Source organism: Oxyura jamaicensis, chromosome 8 (assembly GCF_011077185.1).
Source record: "Oxyura jamaicensis isolate SHBP4307 breed ruddy duck chromosome 8, BPBGC_Ojam_1.0, whole genome shotgun sequence".
Lineage (NCBI taxonomy): Eukaryota > Metazoa > Chordata > Aves > Anseriformes > Anatidae > Oxyura > Oxyura jamaicensis.
In genome coordinates this window covers 26,646,154-26,662,444 of record NC_048900.1, presented here as the reverse complement: position 1 = coordinate 26,662,444, position 16,291 = coordinate 26,646,154, and the positions used below count along the sequence as shown (strand labels likewise).

General features: G+C 45.2%; 2 protein-coding genes across 3 annotated transcripts; both read left to right on the top strand.

The window, feature by feature from the left end:
- The first annotated feature begins 35 nt into the window (after nt 1-35).
- TMEM59 (transmembrane protein 59) lies at nt 36-9,707 on the top strand. Of its 2 annotated transcripts, none has more exons than XM_035333100.1 (8): nt 36-258; nt 2,443-2,548; nt 4,594-4,688; nt 4,886-5,038; nt 5,313-5,397; nt 5,697-5,778; nt 6,547-6,655; nt 7,368-9,707. In XM_035333100.1, the coding sequence occupies exons 1-8, from the start codon at nt 70-72 to the stop codon at nt 7,521-7,523; spliced, it is 975 nt and encodes a 324-aa protein (XP_035188991.1). In that variant the 5' UTR covers nt 36-69; the 3' UTR covers nt 7,524-9,707. The 2 variants fall into 2 exon arrangements, with proteins under 2 accessions (XP_035188991.1, XP_035188990.1); XM_035333099.1 differs by having other exon boundaries at nt 5,694-5,778.
- Nucleotides 9,708-11,484: 1,777 nt separating this feature from the next.
- Nucleotides 11,485-15,429, top strand: LDLRAD1 (low density lipoprotein receptor class A domain containing 1). The gene is made up of 6 exons (XM_035333102.1): nt 11,485-11,762; nt 12,192-12,246; nt 13,424-13,558; nt 13,879-14,016; nt 14,186-14,314; nt 15,174-15,429. Exons 1-6 carry the CDS (start codon nt 11,742-11,744, stop codon nt 15,317-15,319), a joined length of 624 nt encoding a protein of 207 aa, XP_035188993.1. The 5' UTR covers nt 11,485-11,741; the 3' UTR covers nt 15,320-15,429.
- Nucleotides 15,430-16,291: the final 862 nt, after the last annotated feature.

Here is a 16,291-nt window from a genome sequence, read left to right as displayed (position 1 = left end):
GGGAGGGGGATAATCTCGCGAGAGGCCGGCGGGCTGTTCCCGTCAGTGGGGCGGTGAGGGAGGAGGAAGATGGCGGCGCTGCCCCTCAGCCTTCCCCTCGGCCTCGGCCTGCTCCTGCTGCTGGCCGCCGGCCGTCAGGTCCGGGCCGTGCCCGCCGCAGCCGCCTCTTCGTCCGAGGCTTTCGACTCCGTGCTGGGCAACACGGCGTCCTGTCACCGCGCCTGCCAGCTCACCTACTCCCTGCACACCTACCCCAAGGTACGGGCGGGCCCCGCCGTGTGGTGGCAGCGATAAGGGTGGGGAAGGCTCGGGCTTCAGCCTGCTCTGCCTCCCGGGGGGCTCTGGGGGCTGTGCTGCCGGTCAGAGCAGCCACCGAAGTTGTATGGCGCTGTGAGCAGTGTAGTACTTGTTTCAGTATATTCCCACTGTAGGTGCGTCAGGTAAGCTCTTATAAAATAAGAAATACGTGGTGTAGTAAGTGCAGAAGAAAACGTGATGAGGAGTTTATGAACATCAATATATTTGGTTGGTTTATTTCTAAAATAAACAGAATTTTTATGGAGGCAGCACGTGCTTAAATGTCTAATGTGACTCTTTTTTCCTCACAAGCCAGGACAAGAAAAATACTTCTTTCAGATCCGTCATTCTGTGGGCGTGGGGAGAGGTCCCTCTCTTCTCTTCCTGTTCCTAAGGAGGCAGCTGTCATTCGGCTTAGGGTGCTGCTTCTTTTGACTAGAACAGTGCCAAGGACCCCGAGCCAGGATGCCAGGGTGACTCTTACAGTTTGAAGGCTGAAGCATAAAGAATGGCCAGGGAGCGACTAGCCTGGCGGAACCTTCATCCTGCTCTGATTCACTTGCACAGGATTTCTTCCATCTCATGATGAGATGGTGGAATAATATCTAGAGAGAATGCAGTTGCCTACCGCAGAGTTCACTGGTGGTTCAAAGGTTCATGCAGCTCAGAACCGCTGGTGTGAACATGGAAAAGCTGTTACCATGACCTCATCTCCCCTGTTTTGTTTTTCACTGGCAATATATTGCCTTATCAGCTGCAGTCTGAGCTTGGAATGAGGGGCGTTCTTATGTGGTCTTGGAGATTTCACTTGAGGGCAGCAGGCAAATGAAAGTAGTGATAATATGAGGTAACAGGGCTCTGTTCACTTTCATGTGAAACTAAAGTTGGCTTTTTTCACACAGCAGCTGATGCTGGTATCTCCACAGAGGGAAGTAGCAGGGCATTGTGTGGCGTACAGGTAACGTTAGGTCTGCACGTGTCGTGTGCTTTGGTGCCTCCGTGCAGTGATAGGGAGGAGAAGGAACTAATGTGGGAAATTAGGACTAAGCATTATCCTAAAATATTTTCAATGAGTCTTTGTTCTGTTTGTCACAAAGCTATCAGTTGAGTAGAAGGAAATTGGTTGTGTTAATGTTGGAGAATAAGTCAGTTTTCACTAAGACTTTTTGTGGAAGACTGCCAAAGAAATGTTTTTAAAGCTAGTTTTGGTTGAGTATCAAATTATAGAATGTGGTTTTGGCACGAGTGTAGCTGTTTGAGCCATCCTGCCTGTGCTGTTAGCATTGAGTTTTGCTCTGTGTTCCGTTTTCAACTTTTCTGCCTCTAAAGCACGTGAACTTGTGCGCTCAAACAATGGCCACTTTGTTTACCATGGCTTACGTGGCAAGGTGTGGTCTGTTGTCGTTAGGTTAATTCGGAGTCTGTTTACCACCTGCAAAGCAGCTGGGCACAGTCATGTGCGTGGCTGTGTAGTTAAGAGTTGAGATGGGTCCGATTCATGAGGGGAAGTCGCATCAGTCAGGTAGAGGAGGCTGGCTGTAACCCTGCAACGGGGAGAGCATCGTCTGTGGGAATTGCACGTACGTAGTTAACCACGGTATTGCTACAGAAGACACTCAGGAGTTAATGTTTTATTTCAACAAATCTGTTGTACTTCTAACTAGTCTGGTGGATGTATTGTCATACACTGACAAAAAATATTTTTTTTTACCCTCACCCGTTGGGTTCTGTACTGAAGTGGCACGATGGAGGACTGTACTCGTTCCATGGCTGAATGTCAGTAAATCTTTTACAGCGCCCTGTCTTATTCTTAAAGCCAACGCTTTTTCAAAAATGCAGCGTAACTGCTGCGAATTGTAGGGCTGGCATTGCAAAACAGGATTTGCTGTTCCAGGTCTGGCTTACCACAGAATAGAGAGCTCTGAAATAAATCAATGGCTATGTTACAGCCCTAAAGAGCTGTAGCTTGGTTTTATTTCAGGTTATCCAAACTGCCAGCTTAGCTGACTTCTAGGTCCAGTGAAGGGAGGAGCACGGTATTCTAGTGTGGGGCTTTTTATAGCGCTTCCAAAAAAAAAAATGTTTTTTTTTTTCACGTTTTTTTTCTTGAATGGAGGAATGCAATCTTCTCTTGTGCCTTCCCAGGAAGAGGAACTGTACGCGTGCCAGCGAGGCTGCAGACTGTTTTCCATTTGCCAGTTTGTGGATGATGGCATCGATCTGAACCGAACCAAACAGGAATGTGATTCGGGTAAGAATTTGGTGCTCCTTTAACATCCCGTAGCGTGGAGATGCATGGAGGGAAGAACAGGAACATCTGAAGGGTGTTATTAAATTGGCGGGATTATTTCAGTTACTTCTTCTTTTTGTTTAACAACATCTTGAAGGTTACGTATAGGATATGAGAAGGTCTTATGGGAGGGTTGTATGATCTCATCAAGTTTCTTTGTCCAGGATCTGTAGTGTTACCATTTTCCTGAATTTCTTAGATTTAATCAGTTGTGAATAGGATACAAATACTTAAATACACTTTATTTTTTTTTGTAATGGAAAGCAAAAAGTGGCTGGAAAAAGAATCCACTTAACCCTTTTCCTTTCCTAATTCTGTACAACATCAGGCCCATGTACAATTCCTATGAAATTTGTTAGTGAAAGTGAATTGTTCGGTCGGAGTAAGAACACAGATCGTAACATACTGTCTGCCTTGTAACTGGCGGTCTGGGCTAACCCCTCAGGAACAGGTATGTTTTGTTTGAAATAGACCATTAAATACTTCTGATTAATTGTCTCAGATCCGTGCCAGCAAAAATCTCATAGTGAAGATGAAATATGTATTCTGCAGGCCAAAAATACTATTTTTTGTAGAACTTTTATCCAGTAAGGCAGCTGATTAACAGTTTTACTCAGATTAAGTGGGACATAACCAACCAGAGCAGGAAAGCTAGTAGGTTCCCTTTATATTTCACAAACAACTAAGCACCGAGTCAGTGCTCAAAGGAGGCTTTTGTCTTCCCAGTAGCTCATAAAAACCAGAGGGCTAGTGGCTGTCTTAGGGAGCTGATAGAAGGTCTGCAAGTAGAAAGCCTGACGTGCAAAGATGTTAATGTGATACCAAAGTGTATTAAATACTCCAGAAATGGGCTAATGCTCGAGTCTGTCATAGACTGCATAGCTGTGATACAGCATGTCAATCTAGTTGTCAAACCATGCAAGAAAGAGTGCCATAAAAAGGGTGATGTAGCAATAAAGCACATGTAGAGGTAATTGAACAGTTGCTTACTTTCTGATTTAACTCTCCTTCCTGAGGCTGTTGTCTTTTGCTGGCTTATGTTCTGTAATCTGTTACACTGGTTGGTACCCTCACTAATTATTCTGTGCTTGGCAAGATGTATCTTGGCTGAGCTGCTCAATTCTGTCTTCTGATGTCTCTGTGTCTACTAGTTTGGTGGCACTTTTGCCATGGAATTGCTGCTCAGGTGCTGTGAGCCAGTGTTTCGCTGCTGAGGCCGTGCCTATTGAATCACAGAATCACGGCGTTTTGGCCTTTGGTGGTGTGTTTGTTCCTGTGGGGAGATTCGGAAAGCTACTGTCTGTGTTGCTGCTCAGTGTGAGTCTTTAGTTCGAGAGTGCTGCGACGTTGTCCAGCTCAGCTCTAGTATTTTGGGAAAGAGCTGTGCCCGTAGGTTGTCTGCCTGGTTTCTCTGTGTATAAATGGGAATCATTTAGATTTCTTGGTCTTTGTGATCTCTAGTGAACAACTGCTAGGAGATGCCTATAAAATGAAGAATTGGCTTCATTTTTTTGTTTAAAAGTAAATTGTAACGTTTTCAATGCAGTTTTTGAAGGAGAATGCTCCTTCCATTTTCCTGTGATACCTGGACTTCCGCTGTTACCTCTAAGGGATTTAGTCAACCTAGGCTTCCTCTATTCTTTTAGTATTCCAGCTCTGCTCACTGGGGTTAAAATACATGTATTTATTTTACATGATCTGTACATGAAAAAAATACAGTGGCAGGAGGAGGATCAATGAAAATTTGCAACCCTGTGTTTATCCAGAATAACGTTTCTGATCGGTTGCTCTGACTGCATTCAGTTTTCAAAGCGTCATCTGTAAGCTCTGATTCCACAACCTTCGTTAGACCTCACAGCAAATGCTAATGATTGCCACGTCTCCCTACAGATAGGCTTGTCAGTCTTTCAACTGCTGCTTTGTTTCTGATCCAACTTCTGCTGAAAATGTTTTCTTAACTAAAATGCAGAATTTATCTTCTCATTTGGGGAACTTCTTCCTTGCAGCTTGTACTGAGGCATACTCCCAATCTGATGAACAATATGCTTGCCATCTTGGATGCCAGAACCAATTGCCATTTGCTGAGTTAAGGCAAGAGCAAGTAAGTAGATGACATGTTTTTCAAATACCACCTACTTGTTTTCTGTTCAGCATGTCTTCTCTGTTTTAAACTTCTTCAAACGGAAGACAAATCTTCCTAAGGACTGAAATACAGACACAGGGCTGGGGGTGAGCATGAACATGGCTTCTGTCCTTTTCATATAAAAACAAACAGAAATCGGGCTAATGTACTTGCAGTTAATGTCCCTGATGCCAAGAATTCATCTCCTCTTTCCTCTGACGCTGGTGAGATCATTCTGGAGTGACATGATGGACTCAGCTCAGAGCTTCATAACATCCTCGTGGACTTTCTACCTTCAAGCAGATGATGGCAAAATTGTCATATTCCAGGTGCTTGTCTTTTTTTTGTTGTTGTTAGGATTAAGGTGTCCTAGCTACTAAAAATAAAATTCTGCTCCTTCCAGTTGCAGAACAAAAAATGGAGCACTGTCAGAAGTGTTTAGTTTTCGATAGTATTTTGCTGCCTTTAGTGCTGGTACAAGGAAAAAAAAATGTGGATGGTGCATGTCTTAAGGTTAACTTCCCTAATAATTTTGAAAATGTGTATGATCAAGATTAACCGGAGCTTGCTAGCAGGATCTCCTAACCCCTTGTTTTGTTTTAGTCAAAGCCCGAAGTACAGTATGTTCCACAGCTCGAACAGGAAACTGGAGATACGAGAGGATCCTTGTCGCTGAGTAAAACAGCTGGTAAGCTCTTCTTTGTGATTTAGAAGAGCAAATGTTCTGTGTCATGCAAGGAAAAAAAAAAATTGCAGGTGGCACATGACAGCAAACTTTTAGAAAGCGAAAATATAATTGGGATGTATACTGCACTATGCACACTTAGCAAAGTCTGTGGTAGAAACTAGGCTCTGCTGGAAATAGAAACATGCAAGGTGGGACCATTTTAAAATCCTTTTATGTTATTGACAAACTGTATAAAGTTTGGGGCTTCTCCTACTTCTATTGCTTTTCTGACAGCTGTTTCTGCTGATCTGTTTCAGCAGACCTACGCCCAGGAGGTTCGCAGATGTACCGAGGGCTTTTTGAAGAGCACGGAAGTGACAGCCTTTTCAAGTGTCTTTCCATGTATGTATGTCCGTACCTCGTACGGAGCGTAGCGGTGGCTCCTACCTGTGTGTGGTGGCACTCCTGCAGTGTCTCGATGCTTCAGGATGCACAGCAGTTAAATTTGTGTATCTGACCTTCCGTTATCGCTACCTTCTGTGCTAGCCCAAAGTTACCTGTGAGCTAGTCTGCCAACTTTGATTCCCTTTCACGTTTCAGTTGACCAGAATGTTGATAATTTCCTGTGCTTTGAGTGTAGAGCAGAATGCTGATCATTTCCTAAACTTTTTTTTTTGAGTATGTTCTGCAAACTGTTTAATCAGTTGTGTGTTTTGCCTGTTCCTTACCTCTGGTTATGTTTTAGGGCAAAACACTTGCTGTGTTTTGGGATTTTCTGATATGAAAGACACTGTTGTGTCTCATGTCTAGGCTGAAAATGCCCACTGTATCTTTAAGCTTTGCTGAAGATCAGTGTGTTGGTTCTTTCTTCCCTTACTCACTGACTTTTTCCTTTAAAGTTTAGATATGAAGGATCAGTGAACTGCACCTCTTTTCTTGGAATTCTGAGTAGGAGGATGCTTAGGGCCCAATAAACTGAATCCAACAAGTCTTAGTGTCGTTCAAGTCAGCTACTAAATAGGCATTGGAGGCTAAATCATATACTCAGAAGTCTGAAGTAGACAAGAGACTAGTGAATTTACAGGACATAGTCAAAACCGAGCAGAACTTTTTAGGTCTATACTTTTGATATTCAGTATATCAAATCTAGTCATGTTCTTTTCATCACAGAAATTCCAGTTGGATTTTAACCACTACGCTTGTCCTGTCAGTGTTGGTGCTGCTCTGGATTTGTTGTGCAACAGTAGCTACAGCTGTGGAGCAGTACGTTCCATCTGAGGTAACCCTACCTATAATTTAAAATACTTTGAATTTATTCATGGTATTGCTTTTATGTTACAGCTTTCTACAGACCAATAGACATCTGTGGGGGAAGGATCAGTTGGAAAAAGTTCATTTTGCAGATGTGGTTAGCAAACAAATTTTGTTGTTTATAAGATTTTATATATGAACAATTTTTGCTCACTCCTGTGGCCAATAGGTGCTCTGAGCCTTGCTCTGTAGGACCAGGTGCTATGTCTTTTGGCTTGTAGCCCTGCCCTCTGAGGTTGCTTTTAATTGGAAAGCAGCCTCTGTTTGTTTCTCTGCTGAGGGTTGGATGGTGTGGGTGGAACCCGGTATGGCTGTCCTTCAGGAAGATCACCAATGAGAACAGAAGTCGCCGCAGAGAGTCTGATCAGAGGGCAACCAACTGAGCTAGTGTGCCTAGTGTCCAGAGAGGTTACTGTGCTTCTGAAATAAGAAAGACTTGAAGTACTTGCAAACTAAAGACTCTGGTACGCAAGCACTACATCTGCTATTGTTCTGGCAGGTTTATTACATTTATTTGGACTCAAATATAGTTTATCATGAATTGCACCTGGTGCAGAAAGTCTGGGCTACCTTGTGTTGAAGGGTTGTGGCCATCAAAACCAAAAATGTAGTTGTATAATGAAATGCATTTTGTTCACAGTATCAAGAGCCTTTGTCTTAAAGTAATTTAAATATTTCAGAAGCTGAGCATCTATGGAGATCTGGAATACATGAATGAACAAAAACTGAGCAGATATCCATCCTCTGCGCTTGTTGTGGTTAGATGCAAGACCGAGGAACACGAAGAAGCAGGACCTCTTCCTACAAAAGTTAATCTGGCTCAATCAGCAATTTAAATAAGCCTCCATTGGAATGAACAGACTAATTCTAACAGTGCTAGAAACTCCTGATTGTTTGTGGTGGTTCTTCAGATAAGAAGCTTAGCAGCCAGTCTTTAAATGCAAATAAAGTTACAGAATCGACAAATGTCATGGGATTTTGTTTTCAGGTAGTAGTGAAGATTCAGACACCTTGAATTTGTTTCCAGACATGATCACTTTCCACTGGTGTTTGCTATGTGTCTGTTGCTTACAAAAGCTGTAAGCATGCTTTCCATACTTCTGCCACGACACTTTGAAACTTATTTGTGTGTTCTAGGATGTAATGTGTACATTCAGAGTTAGCTTTGTAAAGGTATAAGAAATTTTAAGTGGGCAGGAGATGCCTTTTTAGTGTTGCACTTTCTGTTGTAGTTAAGAGAAAATATTATAAAATTATCTGATTTTTTTTGTACTTGTTAATGTCCATGCACAAAAACCCTTTCTGCAAAAATAAATATATTTTTTCTACAGTGTGGCAATATCCACGATGGAAAGCATTTGTGAGGTTCTGTAGGCTAGAACTCTGTGAAAGATGGAAACGGCCAAAACTTGTGGACATATCCTTCCACACACACAACACGTGGTCAATTATTTTGTCAAACTTCATCCGTTATGTCTTAAATTGCTTGTAAAGTTAGAGCCTGTGTTCTCTGAAGAAAATCTGCTTTCCACTCTTGATTAACTACTCTAGTCTTGTAACTTCATTTACAGAAACAAGTTGATTCCTGAGAAATGAGAACAGACAAATAAAAATGACTGTATAGAAAACGTTGACTACATAGCTTTTTGCTACGGTTGATTATTGACTAGGGTATGCTCAGCACGAAAGCCTGTCTGTAGCATTCCTCTCATGGGCAGTGTGACCTGATTTTGCTATGTGATTCACTAACACGTTTCTAATACACTTTTTGCTGCTCTTTTCTTTGAGATGACTGTCGCTAGCTCCCTTAGTATTCACAGTTCGTGGATGTGTGATTTGTTTAAAGGTCTGTTTGTAAGTATTTGAGAACTGGCTAGAACGCACGGTCTCCAACTCATCGTATTTTGTTGGTTATGCAGAACTGCTGTGCAGGTTTAAATGCAGAAACAGAATTTCTCCAGGTTCTGAATTCTGGTGGAAATAGTTGATATTCTGGAAAATACAATATATTCCCTTTCCGTGGCAACCGGTTCAATAGCCATGCCTGATCTAGCTGTGATGCTGATGGTTGTGTAACTGCAGATGATGCAGCCTTGCAGGGGCCATTAAGCAGGAATGTGCATTGTTGCCTATACAGTGCTGCTGAAAACCACAGCCTAGATGCATCTAAGCAGATTTTCCCTCAATGAGGCTTAAGAGCACTGAGAGGTTTGTTTTAAGCAGGCTTGTATTAAGGTATAGAAATTGTAAGTTGAAGTCTTAAATTACTGGTACCTCTTGATGTTAAATTTTTCGTCGGTGAGCAGTGTTGTGGCCCAAAAGTCTGGGTGTCAGCAGCCATCGGCGTGTACCTGTGTGTGGGTGGCATTAATGCAAAGGCCTCAGACTGTCTTAAAAATCAGTTGTGTGTCGTTTTCAGAACACTGCTACCTGCGTAACAGCAATGGGAAATCACTTTCTGCCATAGTACTTCAGTTGAGATGTGCGTTTCTGCTCACGTAGTGCAAACCTCAGTACGCAGCCCTGCTCCAGCACAGAATGGCATTGTTCTGCGTCCGGCGCTATCAGATGTGATGTATGCGAACGGGTGTTTGGAAATCTGTAAATATGGGTTCAGTCATTGCCCATATTCTTAGCACTACATTATTCTGGATTGCCTTTCCAGAAGAGACTTTAGCAATCCCATTTTTTGTAACTTAATAATTAACACGTAGATGTTTGAGTCTGTAACAGTATTTTACTTTCCTGTTACATGTAGTTGCAGAGCGAGTGTTACAGCTTCAGGAACAGCTATTGGCCTGTTTTAAATGTGTACAGTACGGCCTCTGTTATGTTGACTTGATTTCATGAATGTGAAACTTTCCTTTCTGTTCCAAAATGTCTGACTTTATTGCTTACATTCCTAGGTTTGAGTTAAACAAACAACTTCTGCTTTTATTTGGCATTGTATCTGCCTATGCATCTACAACAAAGGGAGGAAACTCTACAAATTGATCAAATAAAGTTTTACGTGTTTTGTCTCTTGTTCACTGTTTAATAACGACACCTCAGCTAAGTATAATGTGTGCAGTAAAGCCGGTGATTCAGTTAGGTCACAGGAAACTGTGCCTGTAGCAATCTGTCACTTGGCACTGCTGTTTCCAAGGTAAGCCAGAGCCTAAAGAACTTGTTAAGCGCTGTGCTTGTAAGCTCATGTCAAAGCAGCTTTCTTTAGTAAAATTGGATCCTGCCTAGGCTGCGATAATTGAACTGTTTCTCAAGATTTCTAGTCTAAGTGGAGTATTTAAGCTATCTTGGCATTTGACTTTGCAAAATGGCTTCTCCTGCTTATTTTTTTTTAATGTTTAACTTCCTCATATCATTTTCAGAGGCTGCAATTTGGGTTTGATCTCTGCCCAAGACCACCATTTAAATGAAGGGCCTTGAATTATTGAAATCAGAGAAGGAAAGCATTCTGTATTCTCTTTTGGCATGCGTTCCATTGAACTTGCACCAGATTTTAAATAGAGTCATCCTGACATGAGTAAGGCATCTCAAGGCACCCCCAGCAGAAGCAGCCATGGCTCTTCTGTGGGGGTTTTAGGGTTTTTGTTCTGGGTTATAGAATTAGTGGTGGCCTCACATCATACTCAATATATACATCTTCATTTCCTTTTCAATACTCTGATCTTTGGCAAGTATTCTGCGCTTCAGAAAGCTTGCTTATGTGCTACCTCATTCTCATCAAGTCTTTTTTTTTTAATTATATTTTTTGGACTGATGGTCTGATGTGGTGTAACTGATCTGAAACCAGCTACCTGCTTGGTGCTACCTGCTTGGTTACAGCTGAGCTTGATAATCTGGCTGTAGGAAACAGCAGTAGATGGCAGTTCTTACAGATGTTTGTCTCTAAGAATTGTTTTACTCCACATCTTAAACCATTTTGTTAAGGATTGGTTTGTGGGATGTGCACAGGGAGTCTGCTTGACCTGGTACATGGAACTCTTACCAAGCTCACTATCACCTAAAGCTTTTTGAAAGCTCAAAATGTTCCTTCAGTAGCAAGTCTGATTAGAAACTTAAACATTCCCTTTAAAAAGCAGAAGATCCAGAATTTGATACACAGGTTTTAACCCTTAGTCTCATTCTTCCATGGTGTGGTGAGTGCCTAGAGTCACGGACTGTTTGCTAATTGGGGTTTGGTGTTCTCACCCCAAATTCCTCTCCAACCAGGAGAGTTTTTGGGCACAAGGTTTAACCATGATATATTTCTGTGAGAATCTTCTGCTTTGGACAAAGGGGTGTTGCCACGCTGAAGGAGGAAGGTTGTATTTAACTCTGGCTGGTCTGCGAGCAGGTGAGTGCAGGGTGGGCAGGTGCCATTACCAAGAAGCCTGTAACTCAAGGCAATCACGAATGAGTTGTGTGCTCGGGGATGGAGAGGGAAGTAGCAATAGTCATTACTCTGTCTTGGGCATTATTTGTTGGTTTGAACTGGTTGTTTGCATCAATTCACTTGGTGAAACTGTCTTGGGGCCAGCTTTTAGGCAATACGGCTGCCAACTTCCCCGAAGCCCTGGTTAACTGGCTCTTAGGAGGGAGGATCCTGCGGGGTGGCAACAATTTGGTGGTGCTTGAGTTCTGGGTGAGGGTGATCTGGCTCCCTTTTCTTGGGCCTTTTCAACACACATCCTTTGGTACCTGGCTGGCACCAAAGTAAATGCAAGCTGCATCAGCCTGGGGGTGAGCATTTGTTTTCCATGCATGTCAGGAGCAGCAGTGGGGTTGTTGGCATCAGAAGTCTCTGGGTCATTTATCAGCTGGGAGGGATGAGAAGCAAGCTGCAAACCCTGCTTCTGACCAGAGCAAGTGCTCAGCCTGCCTTCACTGGCCTCTCCTGCATGCACGCCTGGGCAGCACCGCGCTCCTTGCTTTCCTCCCTCTGTTGCATTTTGTATCCTGGTAACATCGCTCACGTTAGAGCCGGTGTATGCTGGTAACATGGCTGAGTTTTGGGGTGCAGAGAGCTCCATGTGGCCTGCTGGGCTGTTGTGAAGACCGTAGCTGCAGGAGGAATGAACAAAACTCACCCCCAGGTATGGCCCTGCGCTCTGGAAAAATCTGATGTGCAACTGTTTCCTAAAATACACTTATATCTTGATAATGTTGTTTGTCTAACTTCTCTGTCAATGGCTTCTGAGTTTCCTACTCGTGTCTGCTTTACCTGCTTTGATACGAAAGGGTATCAAGTCCAGCACTTGATACCAATACTTATGTATTGAGTTAGTGCATGTTGTACAAATAGGAAACAGAGATTTGAAAGGTAATCTGACCACTTTCTGAGCTAAATCTGGGTCAAGTTTCCACTGAGGCGATTTTTGTTTGTATGTAGAATATTTATTGCCATGTCTATCCATATTTACGTATTAATTCCTGGCTAAGATGGTACAAGAACTAGAAAAGCATACGTTGCATGGTTATAGTGTGCCACTTCTGACAGCAATGTTTTGTTCCTTTACTTCTAGAGGAACAGTGATGTAGCTCCTTTTGATCCAGTAAAGTCCTTCTCTGAAGAAAGAGGTAACGAATGTAATGCCAAGCTTAACGTTTTTGTTACTGAACTGTAAATCAACTGAAACTATCTAGGCAATGTAAAATACAGGCAGTATTTATGATCTGTTGAGACTGATATTTTTTTTCCCCTCTGTAGTGAAACATCCAGACTATAAAATTAATAGATTTCAGCTGCTTTTTGTTGGCCTGCAGTTGGCAATGTTATGGCATAGTAACATGATATGTAATATTCTTCTGTTACAGAAGAGGCTTTTAACTATTTCTGTAGGCTTTCTGTATGTTTTAAGCTTTAGCAAATTTTGTCCACGTTAAGAAAGAGAAGGTGAGATCACATACAATCAACAGTAAGCCTGCAGACTGGCTTGTAACAGCATTTCCTCACTGCCTTTATTTTATACTCGTGTCTGTTTGGTCAAAGGCATTGTCTTGTAGGCACAGACACGCTGTAATTCACCACTTATCTTTTAAACCGGGATGTCCTGCCTTTGATTCCTGCTCGTGCCTGATGGAGGGCTTGGTTACTGCAGCCTGGATCCCTTTGTGGCTGAGCAACGGGTGTGTCTTTGCCTTCGTACAACACGCAGCAATTAAGTGAGTGTGAGGCACAGCTAAGAAATCCTAACTTCTTCATCAAGGCTCTTTATGTTCAGAAACAACAAAATCCAGTTATTCACGCAGGGTTGTCTTAAGTGACCAGTTACGCAAATGTGAGTGTTTCTCAGATGACCACGTTCATTTTTTCCTGTCAGTCTGGGAATACACAGGAATCTGAGAGAAGTTACTGCTGGGTTTAGACACACAGCACTGGCGTTGCCAAGGTTGAGGCAGCTGGTCAGCTCATACGTGTGCTGCTCTGTGTTGCAAGGGCTGTGGTTTTGGCCTTTAACTTCCTGATTTTGCTTGATTTATGTCAGTAACCTTCTGAAGGCTGGGCTCCCTGGAAGGCTGCAGCCTGTTGCACCCTGCAGTGTCTTCAGGGAGGGAAAGAGGCTGCTTGTTGGCCAGTTCTCACCATTTCGAGCTGATAATTCACCCTTGGGTGACGGAAGTGCCTGAACCCAGCTATTAAAACTCAACTGCTGATGTGGCAGAGGAGTCACGCACACACCTCAACATCTCCCCACCAGCCCAGAGCCCCCCTGACCCCCCCAGCCCCTCACCTCTCTCCTTTGCCTCCCGACAGGCTGCTGTCGGCCGCGTGGGGCCCACCTGTGTTGCCCACCGAGATGTGTCTGTGTCACCACGCTGCTCCTCCTGGCTGCCACGGTGGCCATCGTGGGCCTGGCGGTGGCACTGGGGCTCTCATCACGCTCACCAGGTCGGTCCCGTGAGGGTCGTCGTTGGCCCCATGAGGGAGGTGGAAAGCGGTGCTGAGGGGAGTGGTGGTGGGGAGAAGGAAAGGGGCTGAGAGGGGTGGCTGTGAACTGTTCCTCGGCTGCGGAAACTCCGGGTGGCACAACTTCCAGCTGCTGGCACCCACCATGAGGACACTGGAGATTGGTTCTGGGCCCTGGTTATATCCAGATGACAAATTTCGGAATTCCCCCCGTTTTGATTCTGAAATCTTCTTTGTCTCTTCCCCATACCATCTGTGAGCATGAGAGTGTCAGAAAATAGTGTCTCTTTCTTTCCCTTCAGCGAACCGCCTCTGTGCAGCCTCCAATAACCGGACAGGCTTCTTGTGTGACGACAGAGTGACTTGCATCCCAGCCAGCCAGGTCTGTGACAGAACCACCAACTGCAGAGACGGAGAGGATGAGCAGGAGAAACTCTGTGGTGAGCACTTTTGTTGAGATCTTCCCACCTGGGTCTTCCTGCTGTGTTCTGAAGACCTGTCTCACCAACTGGGCCATAAATTAACCACTTCGTTAGCTGCCTGTCCCTGTTTCAGCAGGCACAGCTGTGCCCCAAGAGCTCAGCATGGGCTCTGTCTCTGCCCTTGCAGGCGACCTGCCCCGCAGCCTCCCGGCGTTCCTGGTTTTCCGCTGCGGTAACCCTGCGCACTGGGTCTATGCTGACAAGAGGTGCGACGGGATGAACGACTGCGGGGACTGCTCCGACGAGACGGGGAGCTGTAAGTCTGCCTCTGGCTACTGTTAGCAAAGGGCTCGGTCTGCTGAGAGACTGAAGAGGTTTTACAGGAGTGGTGCTTGCTGCTGCTGCTGGGAATGCCTGGAGGCTCGTGTCCTCTGAGACACAAAATGGCTGGGCTAGGACATGAGAGAGCCATGTGGGCTCCCTCATGTCAGCTGCCAAAGACCAGAGGCAGCAAGAGGGGAGAGACTCCATGCTTTGAAGGCCTTTTCCAGCCTGAATGGTTCTATGGCTCTATGGATGTGGCACTAAAGGACACGGTGTAGTGATGGGACTTGGTAGGTCAGGTTGAGTTGACAGTCTTGAGGGTCTTTCCCAACCTAAATATTTGATGATTCTTTGGTCCCAGCCCCAAATGTTCCTTCACTGTGACTTGCTGAGCATGGAGCAGTTCCATCTTGATGCACAGCTGTAGGCAGTAGCAATCATTCAAAACTGGCCTTTGGTCCTTAGACAGGAGACAGGAATGCCCTGAAGACCAAGGGGGGACCGAGTGTGCCTCTCTGACCTAAATTCACCTCTGCTCAAAAATGAGTACCATCTTTCTTCCTAAATCACCCCTGGAGGTTTTGACCCTCCAGCAAGACCTGAATATAACAGCAGCTTTATCTAAGGTAGCCTGCTAAACAAGTGAATTACAGCTGGCCATTCTTCCCAGGGTGGCATCTCTGCCACAAAGGTCATCACAGTGTCTCTTTGGTGGGTTCACAGACTGAGGGTCATCACTGGTGGCTTTCCAGTAGCTGCTGGGGGTGAAACGGTAGCTGCCAGCGTTAGGGAGGAGGCTCCTGGTGAGTGCAGCAGCAGCATTTCTGTTCCTGGTTTCTCATTCCCTGCAGTGGCCGCCTGCCCTCCGTGCGGGTCAGCGTGGTGGAGCTGCAGCCCTGTGTTGTACGAGTACTGCGCGTGCGTGCCCAGGTCACTGTGCCGCGACAGCGTCCAGCACTGCGTCAGCTGGTCCGATGAGTACCTCTGCACGCCGTGAAGCTTCAGCACCAGGAGACGCTGGACGAGGTGGGGAGTTCCCTGCACTGTCGACTCCCATGCTGCTTTCCTGTTCTGGAAGCTCCAGCCTGAGCAGCACGAGGGGTGCGCAGCAGCACGGCACGGGGACAGGAGCGCCGTGCTTCTAGCTCATGGCCATCGCCTGTGGGACACCTTCATGGGTCCTCCTGAGCACTTCCCTCTGACACATCTCCACGCTCCTGATGTCTGTGAGCAGGAGAAGGTGGTGCTGGTGTGTAAAGCAAGTCTGTGGGTTGTTTCAGCAGCTGCTTTGAAGGCTCTGCGCTGACGCAGCTGGGATGCTTCCTGTGGGGCCTGGCGTTGGGGTGACACGTCAGGGGAGCCGCCACCCGGGCCACCTCCTGTGCTATGCTCACACCATGGAGGTCAGCATGGAGAGAGTAATGGTGAGGGAACTGCAGTGGATATATTGGGGTTTGTGGGGAAAAATCAGTGTTCCTGTGGTGGTGTAGCTGTCTTTCCAACCAGCCTGGGCACTCATTGGGGACCAGGGCACATCCAGAGTGTGTTTGTCTTGGGGCTGAGCAGTTTTGGAGCTCCACAAGCAGCCACTGGGCTGGGATGCATTGCACTGCATTCAGTTAGGAAAAAAGGCGTGTGTGTGGATCCATGGCAGCCTTGGAGCAGTGGGCAGAAGAAAACCAAGAGCTGCAGCCACTGCCGGGTGGCTGCGGGATGACCCGGGATCTGCTCGGTTCGCTCCTCTGCCAGCCAGGCCTTCAAAGCAGTCTGCAGGATAGCGATGTGGATGTGCCATTGAAATTTAAGAAAGCTGTGTTCTTTCTCTGCTCCTTTGGAAAAAAAAAAATAAATCTCATCTGTGTCTAAAACATTGAGTCTGAGGAAAACATGGATTTACAGTGAGTGTTCCTACTGTTCTAGGCCCAAAATAAACATCAGGCACTGTTCTCCCCACCGCCATCCCAGGTCA